The following is a 25,967-nucleotide window of genomic DNA, read 5'->3' on the forward strand; positions in this document are numbered from 1 at the left end:
GGCAATATCCTCGTCTTCTCTGTGCCTCTACTTTCTTATCTATAAAGTAGAAGCATTCACTAATCAGTAGTATATGGCAGATGAAGGTACTCAATAAGATAATAACCTTGAGTCAAACTATTAGTGACCATCGTAGAGATTAAACATGCAGTCCCCTTCTGTAGCACTTTAAACAGGACTTGGAGTGTCTTCCTCTTTTTTTTTAAATATTTATTTGTTTATTTATTTTTTGCTGCATTGGGTCTTTGTTTTGGCACGTGGGCTTTCTCTAGTTGCGACAAGCTGGGGCTGCTCTTCCTTGCGGTGCGCGGGCTTCTCATTGCGGTGGCTTCTCTTGTTGCAGAACACGGGCTCTAGGAGCGCCGGCTTCAGTAGTTGTGGCTCGCGGGCTCTAGAGCACAGGTTCAGTAGTTGTGACGCATGAGCTTAGTTGCTCCATGGCATGTGGGATCTTCCCAGCCCAGGGATCGAACCCATGTCGCCTACATTGGCAGGCAGATTCTTAACCACTGTGCCACCAGGGAAGTCCGGAGTGTCTTCCTCTTAAATGAGAAAATCCTCTGCTACTGCAAGGGGTCTAAGACTCCCAATAGAGCCTTCAGATTCTAGCTCTCACCTTTAATTTTACTCCCTCTGTGCCTTCTTCCTCATATTTTTCCACCAAAGTGGGATCATTCATTTTATTTCTCTTGTGTCCTGGTTTGCCTTTATTTATTGCTGATGTGTTATCCTTTGCAGGTAGACAGTTGTTTCCTTCCCCAGCCATCTGTCATGAGTCGGGAAGGAACATCTACTTGAGTGAAGACTGGGTCAGGGTTCACTGGAAAGTTCTTTAGGAATGAAATATGGCTTGAACATTTAAGTTATATCTCTTACAAATGGTATTTTCTGATTGAGGTTAGATTTAGGAATGTTCCCAGACTTCTGAACTTTTCCACTTTTAATGCCCTTTGTTTCTATAGTTACATTGTCAGCTTTTTGGTTCTGATTTTTGTTCTTGTTTTTTACCTTAGCTCCTCTGCAAGCTATAAGACACAGAAACTTCTTAGCCACCAACAGCTTGCAGCAGGGTAGCAGAGACAGGAAACATATTTCATTGCTGGTTCTTTCTTAAAGACTGAAATAGATGCCAAGTTTCTTCTTGGGATCAAGAGCTCCAAAAGCAAAGAGAAAAGTAATTTAATATTAAGACACTTTACACAAAGGTTCTTGCATCATTACAATAAACCCCAGAAAAAAAGACAAGCTTTACTTAGATCAACAATTCTCTAAAATAATAGTACAATTTTCCATGGGAGATACTGGGTTAGGGAGATATTTTAGTGAGCATGGCCTTTGGTGAATGTTAACTCCTACACAGAACCATCCCTGCACGGTTTTTCTATGTTACTCAAGCTTGAATTTTACCAGTTAATTTTTTACACGTCTATTATGAATGCTCCTTTTATTGGCAACATTAAAAGCCTTGCCAATTCTTTCAAAATCTAGTGGTAGAATCTCTTCTGGGTTTTAGGTGTTTTGATTTAATTAGCCTTAATAAAAATGTTTTATAATAGTATTATGTTAAAAAATCATGTTTTCTCCTTTTCTGTTCTACACTATTTCAGCTTTAAGATTGTGACAACTTTTGCTAAAGTATGACTCTAAATTAACAGTCTGAAACTTGTTTAGCAAATGGATGTCTCCAGACATATGAGATGCGAAAAGTGAAAGGAATAATCACACAAAATGTTGAAAGTTCCACTGAAGGTTCTGTCTCAGTTTTGGAGATGGCTGCTGCATCCACTGGATCTGAGAAGCTTACATCTTTGTCTATATTTATGTGTAGACAGGTCCTCCCCCACAAGTAATAGGAAAACAAGTTTCAATTCTAGCACTATCCTATTTTGCTGTGTCATTTTAAACTTAGGTCTTGGTTTCCATCATTGTCCATCCCTAAGGTGGCCCTTCCAGCTCTAACATTTTATGATTGTGGAGGAGGTTATCAGCAGAGTTACTAAGTGATTAGTTCATATCATAAGATTCTCTTTTTCTTTAAGAGTAAATTCCATCAAACAAACAGCTACTTTGGAAAAAAAAAAAAGGGTCAAGCCTCAGAGGGCAAATTATTTTGCTAACTTAATCTGAATCCAGAAACTGTTTTTCAAAAAAAGGATGGCTTTGATTTAATGGTTTTACATGTAAATCTATTGCACATTTTTAAAAAATAAAGATTTCTGTAAGTAAGTTGTAGAAAAATGAAATACTGGAGTTGTGAAGGACACTGATTTTTCAACTTAAATATGAAAAAGTCGGGCTTCCCTGGTGGCGCAGTGGTTGAGAGTCTGCCTGCCGATGCAGGGGACACGGGTTCGTGCCCCTGTCTGGGAAGATCCCACATGCCGCGGAGCGGCTGGGCCCGTGAGCCATGGCTGCTGAGCCTGCGCATCCAGAGCCTGTGCTCTGCAACGGGAGAGGTCACAACAGTGAGAGGCCCGCGTACCGCAAAAAAAAAAAAAAAAAAGAAAGAAAAGAAAAAGTCAAAAAGACAAAATAATAATTCTGGAAATAGACACAGCAGCTCTTAACTAAATGTCACACCACATTGTGAAGTGCCTCTGAAGGGCTCAGGGGCGATCCAGCTGTGGCAGCGCCTCTGAGAATACACCAGCACTGTTGGTGATAGATGACATTTTGGTTACAATGAACTAAAGAACTGAAACCAAGAATTTAGTTGGAGACAGTCAACTAGAGAGTCTATTATATGTACGTGTTGCCCTAGATAACCAACTCGGCACTCACAGGAACAAAGGTTAAGACAGCCATGTTCTTCATGATGATGTCCCAGAAGATTTTTCTCATTAGAAGCAGTCACTTTTGACCTTTTTCCTGAGCAGACAGATGATAGAAATTGATAAATGAGAAACCGACAGATAGGAGACAGAACACATTCCTTCAACAAACAGTAGTTTTATTCCTGTACTAGTGAAAAGGTGTGTAAGACACTATATAGATTTTTTTGACCATAGTTACAAATATGAAAATATATTAAGCAAATATATAACTTAAATAGAAAGACCAAGGAAGTGCTTTCTTCAAATAGAGTTGGTTAGAGACACAATATTGTTGGGAGGTACTACCATAAGAAAAGCATAGAATCATCTGCTGCCATTTTAAATAACCAGATTTTCAGAGAAAGAATACATGGTATCAAAAACATAAAAGTGCTCTATTATAAAACATAATAAGCTCAGTTGCTAGATGTATTTACATTATTTATTTAAGCTTCACACAAATCAAGGAACAGCCAGAAGAGCCTCCATGGACAATAACGTTATTAGATATTGACTATGTAACATCCAAAGTATTGGGCCAGGTGGACATATACACACTACCAAATGTAAAATAGATAGCTAGTGGGAAGCAGCCGCATAGCACAGGGAGATCAACTCGGTGCTTTGTTTCCACCTAGAGTGGTGGAATAGGGAGGGTGGAAGGGAGACGCAAGAGAGAGGAGATATGGGAATATATGTATATGTATAGCTGATACACTTTGTTATAAAGCAGAAACTAACACATCATTGTAAAGCAATTATACTCCAATAAAGGTGTTAAAACAAAACAAAATAAAAAAAACAAAGTATTAGGTCAGGAGCAATTTCCACTCCAAAAAAGTATATGTTGAATGTCTATGAGCTGTGCACTAATTTCTATAAGGTAGGAGCAGAAATGAGTTTAAAGACTTGGTTCTTGGCATCGCAGAGTTCATAAGCCTGATGGGTCCCACCTGGGAAACCAGAGATTAAGGACTCTTCAGGTAAGAACATTGGTGTACCTGGTTGTTAGTGTGGCTGAGATTAGGAGATTTCACGAAGGCCACTGTAGACTCTCCCAGTAGCTCACAGGGGAACACCACCCAACTCTACGGCATACTCCTAAAGCCACAGTTGCATATGCTCCTTTCTTGTTGGGATGCTTACCTGCTCACTCCGCTATGAAAACACAACATCTCAAACATAACAAAAAGCTTGCTCTTAGGATGAAGATAGTTTTTCTTAAAAGAAATTACTTAAGGCAGAAAGCAGCCATAACTAAACTCTCTTGTGAATATTCTAGAAGGAACATGTTACATTTGTCTGATATTATTCACCATTTTCAACAACTTATTTTGGTATCTTACATAAGATCATGTACATTGGCATATAGGTTATAAAAATAATCTTTGGTAAATCTGTTAATAGATCTTTTTGTTTCCATTACATAAACCTTTATTTTAAGAGCATTCACCAACAATTTTCTTATTTCATGAATGCAACTATATAGACAACCTTTAAAAAAATAAAATGCCTCATTTTTGTTGCATACATTTATTCCTAGGGAGGCTCCCTACAAGTCAAGAGTATTCTTTTAGTCAGAAATATTTCCATTGCTAGAAACATTTTTAGAACAGAACAGATTTTTGCTATTATCATGGCTGCATTAAATGTTACCCTGCATTTTAACTAAAATGGCCAAACATTTTCAAAGGCATCATCCACTACAAGAATCTGAGGTAGTGTGTTCAGAATTCCAAACTCAATTTCATCAAACACCTGGTCAATTCACAGAACTAAATAAATCAATTCCTTAATCAGCTAAATCATCTGGCCAGCATAGTCAAAGTGAACCCCCCAAAGGATAATACACCCTAATAGAAGCATATGACATCTCCAAAGAACAGTCTGGACACACAGAAGGGATGGCGTTTCTTCCTCCTGATGGTGTCTGCTTAGAGCCCCCTTTTCAAATATTTTTCCTTCTTTACATCATTTCACTCATTTTCTGCAGTCATGGTTTATAGATTTTTTCCCCTTGATGTGAAACAATCTTTGAATACTTGATATGATTTGAAATCTCGGGTTAAAAATACTCAGAACCGGGCTTCCCTGGTGGCACAGTGGTTGAGAGTCCGCCTGCCGATGCAGGGGACACGGGTTCGTGCCCCGGTCTGGGAAGATCCCACATGCCGTGGAGCGGCTGGGCCCGTGTGCCATGGCCCCTGGGCCTGTGTGTCCGGAGCCTGTGCTCCGCAATGGGAGAGGCCACAACAGTGAGAGGCCTGCGTACTGCAAAAAATAAATAAAAAAATAAGTAAAAAAAAATACTCAGAACCTTAACAGTGCATTTGGGCTGATAACAGCCTTTTCCACTCTGTCTCTTCAGAAATGAGGTACTATTGAATCCTTGCTCATAGCCACTTCGGGGAGGATCAGCCATTCCTGCTTGCCACTGTGTCTTGGATGATCAATTACTTTCATTTCTTCAGTGAAATGGAACCTGGAAAGTCCTTGAACTGCCACCTCAAACAAGCAGCTTATTACCTATTTCTTTTTCCCACCAGGGCAGGTTTGGTCTGGCTCACATGTGTGAACTAAAACTCTAGAGCACCCCAGAGTTGGGGCTCAGATTCTGTCACTCACTGTCATCCAGATCTGGCAGGTTTATGATTCCAGGATTCCAACCTTAGAGACGCAGAAAGCTAAGTGAATGAGAATTTAGTATATATACAGCTGATAGCTTTCTTGCAAGAAGTAAGGAGAGTGTTTAAATACAAGAACCTAGATCCTGAGACTCTAAGAGAATCAGAGTGTGAAGTACAACATGTGAAGTCTAATTTTGTATTGTTGGACATCTGCTTAGTGGTTTCATATTATTTTCACATGTCATGTTGGGCCTTCTTCCAAGATGTAATAAAATTAATTAAAGACCCTCCCAAATAAAACTGTCCCCAATATGCTGTGTGCTGTGGCCATTTTAGTGTTTAAAAGTGAAATCATCATCATCTCTTCTATAATGTGGAGCCTGTAAAGACTATGAAATACCAAAGGGTATGAGGAGATAAGATGAACAGAAAATAAATCACCTTCTACTAGGAAAGCAAACACATTCAAAGGGAGAAGGGGAAGAGCAGTGAAAAAGAGGGACCCAGAAGTGTTAAGGGCTGGTGAATTATTTAGGACAAGTATGTGCAGAGCCAGACAGGAAGATGAGCCTTAGAAAAATCTGATTCAAGAGCTGAAAAACTGGCTGCTATCCAGAGAAAACAGAATAATATGAAATTGATTTAATGAGTAGAGATTAAAGGAGTTAATTATAAAGAACTTGGATAAATAATTATTAAGATGCAAGACGGGACCCTTCTGAGATTTGATAGCTCAGTAACACTTTGAAGGCTTGATGATTAAAGTGTACCGCACAGGTGCACTGCCAGGATGCCCACCGCGACAGGAAACGGAGTGTTTACCAAGACATAACACATGATGGGATTAAATTAAAATACATCCAGTTGAGCTGAATGTCAAGGTAACCTTTTTTTCCCCCCTCCTAAATTTAATAAATAGATCAACTAGATTATGTATTTAGTCTTTGGTGGTGGTGGGAGGGAAGATAGTGAATATTTGTTGCTAAGGAGATTTAAAATTAGACAGGTGGAGGGTAGGAATAAATATGTCCTGCATTAGACTAAAAGAACATACAGTTTTCCCTTGTCACGTCCATTTTTATGACTCTGATTCCACCCCAGATATGCCAGGGTATTTACTTTTACAGACGTGTAGGTTTTTTATGGTTTGAATTCTTGATTTTTTCAATTAATTGCTTTCTCTTTTCAGTCCAGCGATTTGCTAGAGAAGCAGCATCAGCTCTTGCCAGTGTGTGGTCCGCGGAAGGCTGCCGCTGCCCTGGTGCTGGGTAACTTCACTGCCTCACTGAGGCCCTCTTTCAGGCTTAACTGAAAATAGTAACAATAACCCCAGATTATTACTGTGATGCTTTCTCTTTATTAAGTAGAAATGTGTAGTTTCTAGGACAGTGCCTAGCAAGTTGCAGGCACTAAAACTTTTCTGAATAAATGAAAAGCCAAAAATGAATTTCTTTCCATGTTTGAATGTGCTTTGTGCCCAGCGACGTTAGCTTAAAATTCTGTTTTTCTAAATTTCTTGCTTTTTCTTATTAATACAGGGAAAGTTATTCCTAATAGACACCACATCTCATAAATCTCTGACCCTTATTTTCTCCCCGGTGGTACCGCTGCCACACTCACATGTATGTTGTTCCTTTTCATTTCTAGAAGAGCCACCTGGTTTCCCGAAACAGGGTCAGAGGCTAACACTGTCATTTCACAAGGGCATTGAGCACAATGATACTGTGAAAACTTGGAATCCTCTTCGCGTTCATTCTTATAAAGTTTTTTCCTGTTTCCATAAACTTCAAAGAGCCCTGGAAATTTTTCCAGTTTGGGTGGAGCTTTACTTAACTATAAATAACTCTTTTAGGAATATTTAATGATTTTCCATTACTATGCCAATGACACCCATTATATTACTTATGGGACTCTATAGTATGTAGCAAAAATATACATTTTGAAAAGAAATGTACTCTTTCTGCAAATGAAGCTGTGAGATCAACAACCTTGATTTCTAATTCTTAAGTTTATTTCAGAGAAATTTGTAGTGAGAAAAAGGCAAACATTCCCGACTCATCTCTCAGGTAGCCATGAGGATAACCGTGCAGATGCCTTTCAAATTTTCTCCAGGAAGACCTTCGGAACTGGACCTTGGGGAGGGCAATGCCCACTTTCTGACTCACTGAAATTTGTTATAGTCAAAATAGGCACACACACTGAAGATCAACTTGGTAGAGTATGTAGTGCTTTTTATATTAAATGCAACTGAAGGTGTCTACCCTATATTTTGACCTCAATGATTTACTAAAAAAGGCTTTGGGAAAATTTTATACTAAGCACCACTGAATTTTTGTTTTTGTGTTTTTTAAATTAACGATATATGATGTTTGAGGACATTTCTATAGATATTGATGTTAGGCCCTTTGATCAGGAGTATAATATGCCACCGCAATATTCTTTTAATGGGAAAACCAAGTATGATGGGTGCAATTTTGACTTTTCCAGGAATGCAGCCCCCAAGAAATGAGACAAAGACGAGCGTGTGTCCCTTGGGCAACACACACATCCCAGTGTGGGATGCGTGTTCGCACAGCACACTGTGGATGCAGTGAAAGAGTTTCCCATCACTATGGATGGCACTTTGCATGTTGACTAGGTTTCCAGTCAGGAGGGCAGATGGTATGCTTCTTGATATGGGGAATTCATCACTTCTGTTTGGGTCATTCTCTCTCAGAACCCTCAGCCCTGCAGCCTGGACTTGCTCAGCAAGTTACGTGGCCCCTGAGCTGACCACGTTGGCTTGAACCTCTTGCAGGAGAAAGGGGAGAGACTAACCACCTGAGGCACAACCACCGATTTAACCTTTGGTGCTGCTTAATCCCATCTCTCCAGTCCTTTCTTTTGATTGTTATATTTGTCCAAATCGCATTTGGATCATCTTTGGATCCTAAGATTCATGGGACAGCAGTGCAGCCAAGCCCGCTGTACTCCCTGCTCTCTCCAGCCCTGCCCTTTATCCTGTCCAGTAAGTATTAAAACTGGTAAAAACCACGGCCCCACCACAGCAAGCACCTGCGTACACATTTTACCAGTCATCCTGTGATATAGGTTGAATTAGTTTATGTAGAACAAGCCATGAACACTTTAGTGTGGAAAAATAGTATTATATAAAGCTTAATATTAAACATTATGAAAAAATACATATTTACAGAAGAAACTACAAAATACAACTATGTACAATAATATCTGTTACCTTTAAATTACATAAATTCTTTAAAATTCTCCAGATTAATAAATTATACATAGTATCAACAGAAATAGCTGGCACCTCTGTAGGGCATGAAGCAAGTTTTTAAAAAGAAATCACACAGTGAATAGTTTTGATCCAGGAGATCTCCGGGTGCATTCTCAATGCCTTGAATAACCCGCATCTGAAAGGAAGGACACCAGAATTAGAGGCTGTAGCAGGGTGTGTCACAGTTGTTTGTTCTGTTTATGAAGATGACAAATGGCAAAGACTCACAGAAATGACGGAAGCTCAATATGGTTTAGGATAAGACCATCCCAGGTCATTGCATTCAGAACCATAGATTACTAGAATTGGAAAGGACTACTGATTCCAGTCTATCCCTTCTGGTTTTACAGATGAGCCCACAGACCCAGAGAGGCACAGAAACTCACTCAGGGTTACACGGCTTGTGAATGCTAGTTAGTTCCAGAGCTGTTCCTGAATCCTAATTTTCAGATGCCTGAAGCTAACCATGCCATAGTTAGCTTCTTTCAGGAGCACCAAAGATCACACTAAAAAAAGACTCTTAAACAAGTCAAAACAATACAAAGGAACATCCAAGATCCTCCAGAGCCCCCTCCATCCTGGAGCTTCTTAAAGAATCTGCCATGCAAAAACCTCAGTTTACTATACAGATAAATTAGGGGGTAATTATTTACAAAACAAAAGGATTATCTGATTTACAAAGAACTCCCTTAAGTAGCAGCCCTCTTATGTATGGGTGCTTTACAGGTTATTAACTATTTAACATACTGGCTAGATGGGTGAGTATAGAGGGTTCAGAGAACTAATTAAAACTGAAGAGCATTTAGAAATGGTGATAAAAGAGCTCTAAAATAATGTTTGCCCCCCCCCCAAAAAGAATCTATAGGTGGATATTGGTCTGTGTGGCAAGAAACTGAAACTTATGACAACAGCTACATGAGTGAACATCTTGAAGTGAGCACTCCAGCCCCAGTCAAGCCTTCAGATGACTGTAGCCCGGCCAATGTCTTGACTGCAACCTCATGAGAGACCCCGGGCCAGATCCACTCAGCTAAGCCCCTCCCAAATTCCTGATCTACAGAAACTATGAGATAATAAATATAGAGGTAAGCTGCTAAGTTTTGGTGTAATTTGTTAGCTGGTAATAAATAACTAATACCATGTAACTTCAAATTTGCAATTAGCCAATGTGATAAATTAGATCTTAATGACGGTCCTGAGTAGGAAAAGGCAGACCCTTCACGTGTCAATTAACTATTGTCTGATCAAAGCAGTGCCTTACAAAGTTTATACATTTTTTTTTACTGAATTTGTCATTTAAAAAATGTAACATGCTTGTTCTAGGAGATTTAGAAAAAACATAAAATGGAAGAAAAATCATATATTATTTTACTGCTCAGAGAAATTTATTTTACTATTGTGGTATATTTCTTTCCAGTCTTTTTTTCCCCCTTATGTGTTGTTTTTGTTTGTTTTACATTCTTCTTTTCTTACTTAACTTATTTATGAGAATATCTATACTATTATAATATCCTTAAAAATATCATTCTTAATGACTGCATCATGTTCTACTCAGTGAATGCACTGTGGTGTACTTAGTCCTCCACTGTTAAACATTTAAATTTTTTCACTCAGACCTTTAACTATGAAAAGCTTCATGCATAAAGCTTTTGCAGTACTTGGGTGGCAGTAGAAATACTGGGTGAAAAGAACATATTAAGGACCTTGATACACGTGGCCAAGTTCTTCTCCAAAGGGATTTTACAATTTGAACTCCCAGTTGCTATTTCAAAGCATCCTCCTTAGCAGTGAACCTTATCCCTTAGAAATGTTAAGCCGAGTCCTGAGTAGAGGGCACCCCAGCCCTAGGAAGAGATACTATGTGAAATCTGTGCTCCACTATGGGGGCTCTCCTCCCCACTCTGCCTCTCTTCCCTGTTGCCACTTTGTGAGGGCCTTTCCCTCAAGCCTTTGGGTAGAAGAGATGCGTGGTGCACGTTGGAAAAGCTTGAGGTTTTTAATGGTTTCCAGATCCACTGTATTTTGATAAATAAACTTGTAAATTAGTGAAGTAAGCTCCTACCTCTGTGATACTCTGGATTCACATTTTCGTAGATTGGAAACAAGGGGTTTTCTTGTTCACTCCGTAGCTTCCTTGCTCTGAGAACGTCTCTTACACACTGATGTAGGTATACATACTGACACTATGAAAAAGCAGAAGACATGTCAGAGGAAGGCAAATTTTCAAGCATAAGAAAGACAAGGGGGGCTTCCCTGGTGGCACAGTGGTTAAGAATCCGCTTGCCAATGCAGGGTACATGGGTTCGAGCCCTGGTCTGGGAAAATCCCACATGCCGCGGAGCAACTAAGCCCGTGTGCCACAACTACTGAGCCTGCGTGCCTAGAGCCTGTACTCTGCAACAAGAGAAGCCACTGCAATCGGAAGCCCACGCACCGCAACAAAGAGTAGCCCCCACTCACCACAACTAGAGAAAGCCCGTGCACAGCAACAAAGACCCAATGTAGCCAAAAATAAATAAAATAAAATAAATTAATTAAAAAAAAAAAGAAAGACAAGGGAGTCTCACCAAACCTCAACAGTAATGGGATTCTATATGGTTAGCAAATTTCTTGATCATCCCTTCACTAATGGTCTCTAGTATGTAGAAGAGTGACTGCTTTCTATTACCACAGAGGATAGAATAATGATAATGGGCAGAGAGGTGGTGTTTACTCATCTTCTTTTCTGTACATGCATATTTAGAGTATGTTCTGTGAGGGACTACAACTATGTCTGGCCATAGTAGGTCCTCCACAAATAGTTATTAAATATACAAATGAATGCCAAACACTGTGCAAGGCATTTTACATAAATTATCTCATTTGATTATTTTGACAACCTCGTATAGTAGATATAATCATCCATATGAGTGGAGACTCAGAGAAGTTAAGTAACTTCTCCAAGGTCACATAGCTGAGAAATGGGACCCTAGGATTTAATCCTGGGTGTGTGAGCCCAAACTTCATGTCTTTTTCACTACACCAGTTTTCTTAGATGAAACCTAATTTCATTGCATTGTTGAATGAGAAAATCATTTCACTGCATACTGTGCTATTTCATTCCCTTTTGGGGGGGAGTATGGTGAGAAAAAGGAGGTGTATACAATAGGTGTGTACATCTTGGTTCTCTCAGCATCTGAGTCTGACTCATGGAAGAATCTCAAATATGTTGGCTGACTGCAGAAAACCACAGAGGCTTACACAGTGAGGATAGACCCACCTGTCAGCTATCTGGAAGCTACTTTTTTTTTTTTTTTTTTTTTTGCTGTCCCTTTGGAGAAGGTTGTGCTCTCCTTTGTGCAGCTTTTCTTTATTTTAGGAAATGCTTAAATTCTTTACAAATAGAATGATATTTAAAAATATTTTTATGCATGGTCTGCCAATGATGGCTCTGCTTCAAGAGATGAGAATTCTTTTAGTTCAAATTTCTAAGCTGCTTCGACACCTTTCCTTGGGTCAGAATTTGAATGAAGAGTTAACCAGATGTAATGTTTAAAATGAGTTATAAAGAACAAGACAAAACTAAATTTCAGCCAAATTTTAAGCTATGAACTCTGGTCACATATCAGAGTTATTTTCATAAAAAGAGTCATGGACTAATTCAGCACACTTTCATTTCGACCTTTATGAAAACAAGTCTATCCTGAATTTTTGAAGCAAGTATTGTAAGCAGAATTTAAATATAATTATGTGTTTGTGTGAGAAAGTGACAAATTTTGTGTTGCTTTGAAGCCTTATCAGACTCTCCTAGATTGGAAAAGCAATTTCTGTCTCCTCTGAATGTCTGTATGACCCATTTACCAGGGCATAGTGATATGGGTCTGGTTGTTGCTGACCTAAGTCACCATTTGGGTGCAGGAGCATCGTGCATCTTGTCTGTGGTTTAGAAACTAACTCCTTTGAAATAGAAACAAGTATAGAAGAGTCAGTGTTTTGGTGACCAAAAGGACACCACAAAGACCTCCACTGACAACAGAAGCTCAGGCATAGGCGGCCAAACTTGTGCATTGGGCCCCCTTCATTACTACCAACCGAGCTGTCTAATAAGGGAATGAATGTCTGTGTAACCTTAGTGCTCAGCCTTGGGCTCCCTCAGTGACACAGCACTGCTCAGATGAGGGACCTTGGGCTCGCAGTCTGCCACCAGCTGGCCTAGATGGGGATCTCAGTTTCCCCATCTATAAAACAAGGAGAGCAAGGTCTCTTCTACAGCTAACATCTTTTGACTATTAATGGTTTGTGTTAGACTTTGTATTGCTGTCAATTAGATGGATATTGAAAAACATTACTAGACCCTATGTTTAAGGTGATCCATGTGGTCAGCTTTAGAGTATTTTCAAGGTTTGAGACACAAAGGGAGACTATAAAATCTTACCTCATCAATGATCTTTAAAAGTGGACAAGTATTTATTTTTATGGGTTGGCACTAGGCATTGCCCCTGGTTGCATGGTCATCTACTCATGGGACCTCATCATATAGGTCTGGTATAATCATTAGATTAAGATATTTCAAAGAAACCAATCAATCATAAGTGAGGCCTGTGTTAATATTAATAACTATTCTCTGCATTTCTGCTCACAAACCGAGCTCACTTGTTATGAGTGTTTTATGACACCTTGATCTTGAAAATTCAAGAAGAGTACTCTCCTGAAAATGGTTTTTAGTATAGGCAATCATTTTTGTCATCTTGAAAACAATCTACCAAATTATAGACTGACACTTCCCTGTTTTCTCCCATCCAAAACATAATTCATATTTTCAATTCTACTGGGATATTAAATGAGTTTGAGAACTTAGAGTTTGGCTGTGAATGAGCTCTCGTACCTCTATGCTACATGTTATTAATAAATTCTTCAACAATGATCCACCCTGGGCTTCGAAACCAGTTAAAATTCATTAATTTACCTTGTCTTAAATATAAATTCTTCTTTTCCCAACAGAATACCCCATTTGAAAATGATTACCACTAAAACCTTCAGATTGTTAATGTGCTTCCCACTTTCTTTTTTTGTGTGTGTGAATTCCTTTATTCTTTATTCACATTTCATCTCTCTTCTTTGTTCTTGGATCTTTAAATCTTAAAGGCAGTTACAATACTTGACCTAGTAATAATGATAGTTCATGTTCTTCAGTCAAATGCTGGGTCTATCCTACTGGTAAGGGCAATACTTTGATGGTTTCTTTTGGAAAACATACAGTCAAATCAGAGTGCAAGAAAGCATTAAACTTTAGAATCAAAATCTACCCTGAATTTCTCCCTAGCTTGTGCTTTATTAAAACTTTCCTTTATTATTATTTTGTTGTTATTGTGCTTCTCTCTCTCTCTTTTTTTTTTAACATCTTTATTGGAGTATAATTGCTTTACAATGGTGTTTTAGTTTCTGCTGTACAGCAAAGTGAATCAGCTATATGTATACATATATCCCCATATCGCTTCCCTCTTGTGCCTCCCTCCCACCCTCCTTATCCCACCCCTCTAGGTGGTCACAAAGCACTGAGCTGATCTCCCTGTGCTATGCAGCTGCTTCCCACTAGCCATCCACTTCACATGTGGTAGTGTATATATGTCAGTGCTACTCTCTCACTTCGTCCCAGCTTACCCTTCCCCCTCCCCATGTCCTCAAGTCCATTCTCTATGTCTGAGTTTTTATTCCTGTCCTGCCCCTAGGTTCATCAGAACCATTTTTTTTTTTAGATTCCATATATATGTGTTAGCATATGGTATTTGTTTTTCTCTTTCTGACTTACTTCACTCTGTATGACAGACTCTAGGTCCATCCACCTCACTACAAATAACTCAATTTCGTTTCTTTTTATGGCTGAGTAATATTTCATTGTATATATGTGCCACATCTTCTTTATCCATTCATCTGTCGATGGACACTTAGGTTGCTTCCATGTCCTGGCTACTGTAAATAGTGTTGCAATGAACATTGTGGTACATGACTCTTTTTGAATTATGGTTTTCTCAGGGTATATGCCCAGTAGTGGGATTGCTGGGTCATATGGTAGTTCTTTTTTAAGTTTTTTAAGGAACCTCCGTACTGTTCTCCATAGTGGCTGTATCAATTTACATTCCCACAAACAGTTTAGGAGGGTTCCTTTTTCTCCACACCCTCTCCAGCATTTATTGTTTGTAGATTTTTTGATAATGGCCGCTCTGACCGGTGTGAGGTGATACCTCATTGTCCCACATTATTCTTAACGAAAAGTAGATAAAGTCTAATGTATGAACTTCACATCATAAAAGATCATTTTTCCTATGTACAGCAAGCTGGTGAAGCCTTAGTTCCATTCAATTTCACCAATAGCTGTAGTACGAGATAATATTTATAGGATTGCACTTATAGCCTTTCATGGTCGCTGAATGCACAGTTTAGCAGAGGGGCAGGTATGTGGACAAATAACTATAAAGTGATCAACGTAAGACAGAATTGTTTATAAAGCTTCATACATGAGAAGAAGCCATCAGGTTCACTTTGGAGGGAGGAAAATATGGAGCTAGAGAGAAAAGGCGACATTTGTTAAGAATTTGAGCAAAGAAATAGGATATTCCAAATGATGTAAATAACACGAAAGTGCAAATATACTCTGAAAACTGTGAGGAGTCTAGTGTAGTTAAAACGTAGGGTGCATAGGTCATGGGAAACTCCCAGGACAATCCCCCAAATGAGCACTGAGTCCCATAACATCCCACTGTTTCCTCCTCGTGGGGAGCAGATGAGATTGATGGACAGTGACTGTCACCTATTGTTCTTTAACAAGTTATTGCTCCGTCTGAGTGTCTCTCTCAGAGTCAGGCTGCAAACATGCCCCAAGCCAGGCTAAAAGGAGAAGGGACACACTCGCAGCTAAAAGAAGGGGGGACACACTTGCAAACTCCCTGTCTAATGCCTCCTTGTTTAGAAACCTTTGCTCTTTAATATATTTATCAAAACTTGTGAAGCCCTGCACCCCTTTGTCTCTCAAATAAGGTAGAATAAAGTTGAGGTTGACTCTCTCTGTGGGCCCAGAAAAGTAATACAGGGGATGTCAGAATGTCCTTTTCCTTTGCTGGAACCGTCACCCACAGGGGCTCAGCTGTGGATTGCACCCCTTTGCACTCGCTCTCAGAACCAAGTGAGTGGTGCCGGTTCTGAGCATATGAGACTGTAGAAGGAGCCCACCTTCAGCAGAGCCTTCAAGCAAGACAGATAATATCTGGATATTGTTTGGGATTTTTTTTGATAGAGAAAAAGGAAAGAGAAAATTTCTATCTTATTGCAATCTTTATTCAACATGATCAAAAGAATTGTTGATTCTGGCCCAGAGAGGGAAGCCTTCCTTAATTCTGACAGACCCTAAAACAGTGGGGATGGGTGGCGTTATGACATGAAACTAGGGAAGTAAGTTGGAACCAGGCTATGAAGAGCTTGAACTTCATTTTAAAGCAATGAAGAGCTTTCCACGATTTTTATGCAGGGAGTTGACACAGTGAGAGAGCACTTTGGTGGTGGCTGTGGTGATGGAGCTGTTAGGGCAGAAGCTAGAGGCAGGACAGCCACAAGGAGGCTACTGCGAAGGCCCGCTGGGAGTTAGTAAAGGGCTGGGCAAGGGCAGAGGCGAGAGACTAGAACAAGGAGAAAGATGCTTGGTAGAATGGACAGGGCTTAGTCACTGCTCGGTTGTGACTATGGGAACTGCGGGAACAGAAGTCAGATCTCCAACCAGGGATCGAACCTGGGCCCCCTGCAATGGAAGCATGGAGTCCTAACCACTGGACCACCAGGGAAGTCCCTGTTGTTTGTGTTTTTAAAGAAAGATAATGAGTTCGGTTTTGAGGGTTTTGAGTTGGAGATGAGATGACTGTAAGGCTTCCTGGTGGAACTGTCCAGGAGGCAGGTACTCAGGTGAATGCTGGGGAAGGAGAATGAGATTTGGGAGATGTGAGCATCTACGTGGTTCCCAAAGCCATGGGAGTGGAGGACATCATGAAGAATGAAGATGGAGAGAAAGAAGAGCTGTGCCTTGAGGACAGACCCTCAGGAACTCGAACACTGAAAAGGCAGGCTGAAGAACAAGAACCATAGAATCCGCAGAGAGGTTAGGAGGAGAAGGGGAAGAGAACAGGGGAAAGCGGAGTTATGTCCAAGGAGGAGGGAGAACTTTGGCATATCGTGTTGCCCCTGCCCTGGAAGTTAGCCAGTGATAGTTACTGTAGGGGGTGCCTGCTCTTTGCCAAAATGCGTCTCCAGAGTTCTGAGCAGGTGTACAGAAGTGATACATGGCCCAAGAAGCTCTGACAATAATCAGGGAGCCTGAACTGCCCCGCCACACACACACCCCTTGCGATTATTTATAATGTGATAATCTCCTCTTCCCCAAATTACAAATTAAGTATGGTTTGAGTTTGTGAAAATGAAAACAAATTAATAATGGAACATTGATGCTGACTTTTTAGCAGCATAATTGTAGGATATTTGTTCATTCATTTAATAGATTAAAAAAAATATTGAGGTTAGAGCAAAGGAAAACAAGTTCCTACCCTCTAGGAACTCGTAGTCTTGTGGAAAAAGCTGAAGGAAAACAATTATGATATAGTGTGATATAATTCTACAACCCTTGATTAAAGAACAGAGCTAGACAGTGGTCATCAGTGGCTGCCAAAACCGTTAAGCGAAAGGCTGATGGGAAATGTATAGTGGATGACCATTGTCATTTCATCAGCATGGAGAAGAGACACAGACAGGAAGTGCCTCCTGATATGATGTAACAGGAAGTACTCAGCACCACCCACAAAGCATGTGGTGGTAAAAAGGAGCCGAGACTTCATGAAGCCTCTAGATCTAATGACCCACTGACAAAAATTATGGGAAATAGAGGAATACATTACCTTACGTTATGAAAAATGGAATACATTATGAGAAAGCAGTCAGCCACATTCAGAACGTGGGAAAATCTATGGAAAATGAACTGGTTTCTTTAACAAATAAATGGCACAGAAAACAAATCAGAGGGAGGACTGTTATAGATGAAAAGAAATTTAAAAGAGACTTTAACCAAACGCAATGTATGGACTTTGGATTCTAACGCACACTAAGTGTAAGAAGCAATTTTTGAGATAATTAGGGATATTTTAACACTGACTAGATATTAGATGATATTAAGGGATTATGATTAAAATTGTTAGGTGTGATAATGGTATTGTGGTCATGATTTTTTTTTTTTTTTTTTTCGGTACATGGGCCTCTCACTGTTGTGACCTCTCCCGTTGCAGAGCACAGGCTCCAGATGCTCAGGCTCAGCGGCCATGGCTCACAGGCCCAGCCGCTCCGCGGCACGTGGTATCTTCCCGGACCAGGGCACAAACCCACGTCCCCTGCATTGGCAGGCAGACTCTCAACCACTGCGCCACCAGGGAAGCCCTGTGGTCATGATTTTTAAAGAGTCCTTAACTGTAAAAAAATATATATATACAACTGTAAAAATATATATGTAATAAAATATATAATATTATTAATAATGCATAATATATAAAATATAAAATATAAATATATATGTTTTTAAATACACAGTATTAGTAGGATTTGCTTTAAAATATTCCAATGAGGTCATGGGCTGGGGGAACAGTGTATGTGGGCTATAAGTGCAAAAAGAACACAGAATACTGATAACTGTAGAGACTGGGGTTTGGGCATGGACATTCATTATACTATTTTCCCTAGTTTCATGTATTTTTTTAAAATTTCATAATAAAATATTTAAAATTTTATTATGGAATTGGGGACAGAGGGTCCTGGGTGTGGGCCCTGCCTGTACGAGGCAACGACGACAGTGTTTTCCCAAACGTGTAACAGAATATGAGGATCTGCAGGATATTAATATGTGCTATACAACAAGGGGATCCGGGGGCTTCCCTGGTGGCGCAGTGGTTGGGAATCCGCCTGCCAATGCAGGGGACACGGGTTCGAGCCCTGGTCCGGGAAGATCCCACATGCCACAGAGCAACTAAGCCCATGCACCACAACTACTGAGCCTGCGTTCTAGAGCCCGAGAGCCACAACTACTGAAGCCTGCGCACCTAGAGCCCGTGCTCCGCAACAAGAGAGAAGCCACCGCAATGAGAAACCCGTGCAACGCGACGAAGAGTAGCCCCCACTCGCCGCAACTAGAGAAAGCCTGCGCGCAGCAACAAAGACCCACTGCAGCCAAAAACAAATATACATAAATAAATAAATAAATTTATTAAAAAAAAAAAAAAAGAAGGGAATCTGGGGGTCAAAGCAGTTTCAGCAATAGTGGGCTCAACCAAGCTCGAGGGGAGCCTTTGCTGCAGGACATCTCCGTTTTGTGGAGCATGGCCACCTGCACAGCTTTCATGTATCCTGTGACTCTAACAGGGGACATGGTAGCATGTAGAACTTTTCACCTTTTGGACCATAGGCATTTTTTTTTTTTTTAATAGAGGACTTTGTAGAGTTACTTGGGAAACACAAGGGCAAGAGAACTTGGGCCTGGTAAGGCAATGATACAGGGGAATGACAGGCTTGGTCTGTCTGGGGACATAGATTTGACTCTGAGGCTGTGGGGCAGGGCACGTGGGGCTTAGGGCTTGTGATTCTCTAGAACAGGGCTCAAGTTCCAGCTCAGCCACTTCATAACTGTGCAAAACCCTTTAGCCTCTCAACTTCAGTTTTCTAGCCTGGAAATGGAAAATAATACTTCTCTCATCTGTTTTTTTTTGCGGGGGGGTGAAAATTTAATGAGATAACATGTTCAGAAATGCCCTGCAAATGTCAAAGGACTGTATAAATGGAAGCATTTATCCTTCACAATTAATGTACACTCCTTGGTGTGGGGTTGCAGCGGGCGTGGGCTGAACTATCTGACCTTTCCCCATGTTAATGCATTGATTAAAAAAAAATCCATTTTTCTTCCTACCCAACTAAAGAAGATGGGCAACCAGTTCAGTAAAGATAAGAATATACATCATCCTCAAGTTCACTGAAATTTGTTTCAAAATAAAAAGTCCTAGAAAACATCAATATTCAATTCTTTTTCTTCTCCTAAAGAGTCATAGTTCTTTCCCCTTATCAGATTAAAACCCTGGACATTTTAGAGGAGGGAGACAGACAGGCTGGTCTGTGTCCTTCAGCCGAACTCTTACCTCAGTCTGCACCATGTGAACCCTGTGAAGTCTTAGGTCATGCACTGCTCCATAAATGTCCACAGAATCTTTGGAATCTAATTGCTGGAGGATTCGGTCCAATGCGATAAAGGTTCCAGTCCTACCCACACCGGCACTAGAAGAGAGCGTAAAGAAAGACTGAGCCTTTTTATTAAACTGGCCTTTCTGGACTGCATGCAGAGACTCTAGCACAATCTTTCCTTTCCCTTCCGAGTTAGTGGAGACTATAGGAATACTTCTTTCTCTCAATGTTCTCTCTCAAAGAAATACAACCCAAGGCTCTGGGCTTCCATCCTTCCTCCTTCCTTCCTCCATCTTCCCACCCTGCCAGGGGTCAGGACTTTCTGTGTATCATTTCCATGCATGCTTTCATACTCTTCCTATATTCATGTAAATCCACACACAATATATTCTTTTAGTGTGTTTCAAAAATTTACTAAAATGGTAACACGTTTTAGGTATTCTTTTGCCAACATTTCTATTGAGTATTGTTTTTTGAAATTTGTCTACATGGTTACATGTAGATCTAATTTAAAGAGTTCATAAATCACCACTAATCCATTCCCTACTGATAGACAGTGAGATCATTTTTAGTTTTTCTCTATTACAAACTGTGTTGCAGTGAACATCATTGTGCACGTGTGGGGATTTCTCAAGGGTTGATATCTAGAAGCAGAACTGCCGGATCATAGCAATATGAACACCTTCAGCTTTACCAGGGATTGTGAAATTGCTCCCTAAAGTGATGGCAACCTGGGGATTTTTTTTTTTTTGGTACGCAGGCCTCTCACTGTCGTGGCCTCTCCCGTTGCGGAGCACAGGCTCCGGACGTGCAGGCTCAGTGGCCATGGCTCATGGGCCCAGCCACTCTGCGGCATGTGGGATCTTCCTGGACCGGGGCACGAACCCGTGTCCCCTGCATCGGCAGGCGGACTCTCAACCACTACGCCACCAGGGAAGCCCAACCTGGGGATTTTTGATGCACATATTTATAAGATAAAGAAGAACAGTTTTTCAGTGGTATTGGGTGAAAATGCCTGCCATTCTTTAGAAAGCAGGAAGCTCTTGAGAGCCTCACATTCCTATTAAAAGCATCAGGGTTCCAATGACATATAAAAGCAGGGCTCCTAGGGTGCTGGGCAGATTTGGAGAACATGAGTACATCTGACATTTCTCTTACTGTAACAATTCCCTGCTCTTTATTTATTACTGCCATTCAGTTAGGGCTATCAGAGTGTTTCTGCAAACATTAATTAGCTAAACACCAGGCTCCCCAGGGAGAAAGAGAGTGAGAGACTGCTTGTTAGCTTGATTTTATGGACGTACAGACTGAAGCAAAGAGAAGTCAAGAGAGAACAGAAATTTAAGAGCAAAATTGGGTTGCCACATATGGCAAGTACCACTCGACCTGGCAGGAAGTCTAGAGCAGGGATCCTGAAGGCTGGTTAGGTGTTACACAGGTGGAGGAGAGAGAGAAGGCCATTCCAGGAGTAAGAATGGTAAGAGGCAAGGATGGGTGTCAGCTGTCTCCTCCCCGGCTACAGTGGGAGGGGAGTCTCTGGGCATTTGGATAGCAGGGTGAGATGGGGCCTAATTATGGGGGACCTGGCAGTCACGTAAGAACTTTGCATTTGCTATAGTAGGAAAAAGAGCAAGAGGGAGAGAAAGATGGAGAGTGAGGGTGAGAGACAGTGCAAAGGAGTGAGGCTGGGGAGGAGTGGGTGGAAGAGGGTGGAAGAACATCCCCTGGGCCTCTGTAGACTGGTTGGGTAGACAAATCCTCCAGCCACTAGATTCTTCAGGCTTATACCCTTATTTCTACTCCCGGCTGCCACTTTGTTGGCTCCGGGGGGCGGAGTACCTGCAGTGCACCGCGGTGGGCCCGGCCCCCGGTGTCCTGTTGATGTAGTCCCTGACCGTTCTCACGAACTGGATCAGGGACTGGGTGGTCTCCGGGACTCCGTGGTCTGGCCACACCGTATAGTGAAAGTGACGGATGAGTCTGTGCGCGTCCAGCTGTTCCTCCTGTAAGATCAGAGCGACTAATAAGAGGAACGGCCTGAGGCAAACCTTCAAATTTGACAACCATGCCCATGCAGAGATTCCTATGGGCGAAACTACAGGAGAAGAAACCAGCAGAAAATAGGATTGATGGGTGTTTTTCATCTGCCCAAGCTGCGTTATTAAACGAAGTCAAACAAACCAACATACGCTGCATATCCGAAACTCCCGGATGGTCCACTCGGGCAGCACGGACTCCGAGAGCATCTGCAGGATGAGGTCCCCGTAGTAGAGGGAATCCTGGTCCGCTGGCCAGTAATGGTCACACTTTACCTAGAGGAAGGCGGGCAGAAAAAAAAAGTGAGTCCGGAAACGCGCCTCCTCCATGAACCTGTACTTTCCCTCCTCGAAATGTCTTCCCGAGTTGGAATCCAGGGTGAGCTGCTAAGGCGATTTGACCATCTGTTTTGCATTAACCTGCTCATGGCCAGGGCTGAAGCTGGGCTGCTGCTCCAGGTGAAGGAGAGACACCATTCAAGGAGCAAACGCCCCCGACCTCCGGATTCATTTTCCTTTCAGGTTCAGTGTTCTATGGCTTGAGTTTTTGTTGATTTCCTCAGCATTTCAATTCCACTAGCACATAAGCCATGTCTTAACAATTTCTCGGTTTTGTTTGTTTTTCTGAAGAAAGATCCAGTTGGGAAGAGGAAGGCATTGTCTCCCTGGTCCGTTTTTAAAATATTTTGATAGCGTTGTCCCAACCTGGATCCAGTGCCATGTGCCATGTGATCTTTGAAAAGTCAGAACATTTAGCCAAGCTCACATTCACAGGTGGAGACAGGCGAAAGCAGACTGTGCACATATAATTATTGAGCACAGTTACTGGGCACTTCATGTAATCTCTCTTTGTAATCCTCAAAGTAACCATACAAAGTAGAGGATTATAAATGCCAGTACAAGAGGTTTGCTTAGTTTGTCCAGATAACTATTTTACTCTGTTTCTGCAGACACAGCCTAAAATTCACTTCTCCTTCTTTCCTGAAAGGAGGGACAGCGCCAGTGACTCTGCCAGTTTATCTCTTCTCTCCATACAGAGGAGAATGGAGCAGACGAGAGGCCAGGTAATCCTTCTGTGTCATGGGCGCTTCTGATAATCCCAGTTGTCAAATGCCAACATCTTTTTTTTTTTTTTTTTTTTTTTTTGCGGTACGCGGGCCTCCCACTGTTGTGGCCTCTCCCGTTGCGGAGCACAGGCTCTGGCCACGCAGGCTCAGAGGCCATGGCTCACGGGCCTAGCCGCTCTGTGGCATGTGGGATCTTCCCAGACCGGGGCACGAACCCGTGTGCCCTCCATCGGCAGGCGGACTCTCAACCACTGTACCACCAGGGAAGCCCCAAATGCAAACATCTTTGACTGAAACTTCAGACCCAGAATCAGAATTGGGCATCAGCTGGGTTTACGATAGAGCCTTTTATAACCTAGTGGTTTTAATTCACTAACAGTGTTCTTACATGACCCCTACTTGGCTTTTATGGTCTTTGACTTCTGATGGGGATGGGGAGTAGAATTACACCCAGGCGGAGGAAAGCAAGGCTGGTATGTCAGGAAGACAGTGGACTCACTCGGCCCTTCTCCACACACTGGGTCACCATGACGATGTTGTGAACGTTCTGTTCCCACGCCATTTTCCAGAAGTCATCCTTGGTGCCGGGAAGAGGTCCCTGAGTAGCGATGTATTCTCTCCTGAAGTTGTTGCCCTGCAATGAATGTACAATGTGGAGAGTCGGAAACAATGGGCCTCTTCACAATTCTAAACAAAGGGTTAGCTCTGTAGATTAGGTGAGATGTAAGTCTTTGCCAGGGCCCTGACTTGAGAAAAAAGACACTAACACGCATCAAGGCTTGGAAGCAGGAAGGACAAAGGCCGGAACACTGAACTATTGTTAAGAGCCAAGTTCTTTATTATTAGGTTGGGTTTATTTTTAAAGGCAGTGGAGGACTCAGGCAATAATTTAGAAAACACTCCACCCTCAATTATGAGTGTAAATATATATACCTGTGCGTGTGCGTGCGCGCACGCGTGTGTGTGTGTGCGTGCACGCGTGTGTGTGTGTGTGTATGGACTGTCTGAGGAAGTGACATTGATCAGGCTCTTTCCCTATTTAACATAGAAGAGTTTTAGTCATTTCAGGTACTTGACTTTGGGTTGTTGGTAAGAGACACCATGCAAGGGAAACTTAAGGGAAGAGAACCCACTGTTTATTGAGCATCCACCCTATAACATGCTGTGGGTCAGGATTTTCACAGATCTTATTTAATTGTAACCACAACTCTATGAGCTAGGATATTTTCACCCACACATTCTGCACTCCAGCAACATGGAATTACTTGCAGATCCCAGTAGAAGCTCTTTCTCTCCTTGCCTCTCCTCAGGGCCTCTACACTGTGTCACCTCTGCCACCCCCATCCCCGCCCTACCCACTGCCTCTCGTCTGGCGAATCCTTATTTATCCTCCAAGTCTCAGCATGGTGCCTGCTCTGCTGAGCCTTCCTTTATCTTTCTTTCTGCTGGAGGATGTTCTCCCAGAAGCTCCTGCAGCAACCTATAGCCTCTCGCTACTCAGAGAGTGGTCCTCAGACCAGCGGCACAGGGATCATCTGGGAGCCTGTTAGAAATACAGAATCCCAGATCCCACCCCAGTCCTGCTGAATCAGAAGCTGCATTTTTTTTTTTTTTTTGGCCGAGATGCTCAGCATGTGGGGTCTCAGTTCCCCAACCAGGGATCAAACCCGCGCCCCCTGCAGTGGAAGCACAGAGTCTTAACCATTGGACCGCCAGGGAAGTCCCGTCAGAAGCTTCATTTTAACAAGACCCACAGATGATGTGGATATATGTTAATGTTGGAGAAGCACCATTCTAGCCTGTCAAGGGCATCGCCCACCTTGTCATTTCCTGATGCCACAACTCTGCTGAGAGTTCCCTGAGGGTTAGGATTCCATCTGACCCTCTCCTTGTACAGAGCTCAGAGTCTGACTTACAGTTAGCACTTTACTATATAGTGTTTATGGAGTGAATGGAGGATTATTTGAGGTAAATATTATCCTCACTTTTTTTGGAAAAGGAAATGGAGGCCCAAAGAATTGACATAACTTGCCCAAGGTCCTAGAGTCAGCAAGGGGCAGAGATGGGATTCAAACGGGGTCTGTCTGACCTTAAAGCTTTTTCCACTGTAGGTGATGTAGGAAGCTGGCGAAATGCTAGCCAGAATCTGAGCCCAAAGGTTTGACACAACCTTTGAGTTGTGTCTGTGGTTTTCAAAAATCCACATAACTTTGAATCCGCTTCCCTAGCTAGGCAGCTTTAGCCACGGAGGTCTAGCTTCCTCAGGGAGCTCTAATCTTGACTAAGGGCTGCAGAGAGAAAATGACCTTTGAAAATGCCTCCTGGGCTCATTATAATCATATGTGACTATAGCCATTTTGAAAACTGGGCCTTAGCAGTGATTGAATAGGACAGCCTGTGTTTTACGGCAATCAGACATGATCTTTTTTTTTTCTCTCTCTCTAAAACTGACGTGTTTCCAGACCTAAGAACGGTGGGAGCGTGTTGGAGGAGAGTTGTCTCCAGCATAGCCACCCGTCAAAGCTTCATCCCAGTTACTATGGCCCCGTGGTTGGTTCACTTACAGGGATGTAGCTGGCATTAATATAGTCAGAGCACGGGTCATCATCCACATTGGACAGCTTCACTCGAGAGGCATCATCTGCAGGGAAATTTATTGACAGAGATTTGTCAGTGAGTCATGGTGATTCTCCTACTGTTTACAGAATGTTTGGTATTTGATGTGCGTTAGCTCTGACCCCCATGACAGCCCCACAGGGGAGGTATTCTCATCTCCATTTTGCAGATGAGGCTTAGACAGGATCACTAGCTTGCCTCTGGTTGCACAGGTGGCCCAGAACCACACAAGCAGATGAGCCAAATGCTCTCTGAAGCCCCCTCTGTGCTTTCCTTTGTAATAACATATCATTTGCCCGATG

The 25,967-nt window shown here is 41.8% G+C and overlaps 1 protein-coding gene across 1 annotated transcript in view; it reads right to left on the minus strand.

Moving 5' to 3' along the window:
* Positions 1–8,830: 8,830 nt before the first annotated feature.
* PTPRB (protein tyrosine phosphatase receptor type B) overlaps positions 8,831–25,967 on the minus strand; it is a gene marked incomplete at its 3' end in the record, with an annotated part of 114,212 nt that continues 97,075 nt past the window's right edge. Inside the window, exons 28-34 of the mRNA XM_079714194.1 lie at positions 25,614–25,690; positions 23,549–23,683; positions 22,136–22,258; positions 21,786–21,949; positions 19,904–20,039; positions 10,780–10,900; positions 8,831–8,853 (exon numbers count right to left, since the gene is read on the minus strand). Coding sequence (XP_079570320.1) covers positions 8,831–8,853; positions 10,780–10,900; positions 19,904–20,039; positions 21,786–21,949; positions 22,136–22,258; positions 23,549–23,683; positions 25,614–25,690 — 779 coding nt within the window. The remainder of the gene's footprint in view (positions 8,854–10,779; positions 10,901–19,903; positions 20,040–21,785; positions 21,950–22,135; positions 22,259–23,548; positions 23,684–25,613; positions 25,691–25,967) is intronic.

This window comes from Hyperoodon ampullatus, assembly GCF_949752795.1.
Source record: "Hyperoodon ampullatus genome assembly, chromosome: 11".
NCBI classification, from domain to species: domain Eukaryota; kingdom Metazoa; phylum Chordata; class Mammalia; order Artiodactyla; family Ziphiidae; genus Hyperoodon; species Hyperoodon ampullatus.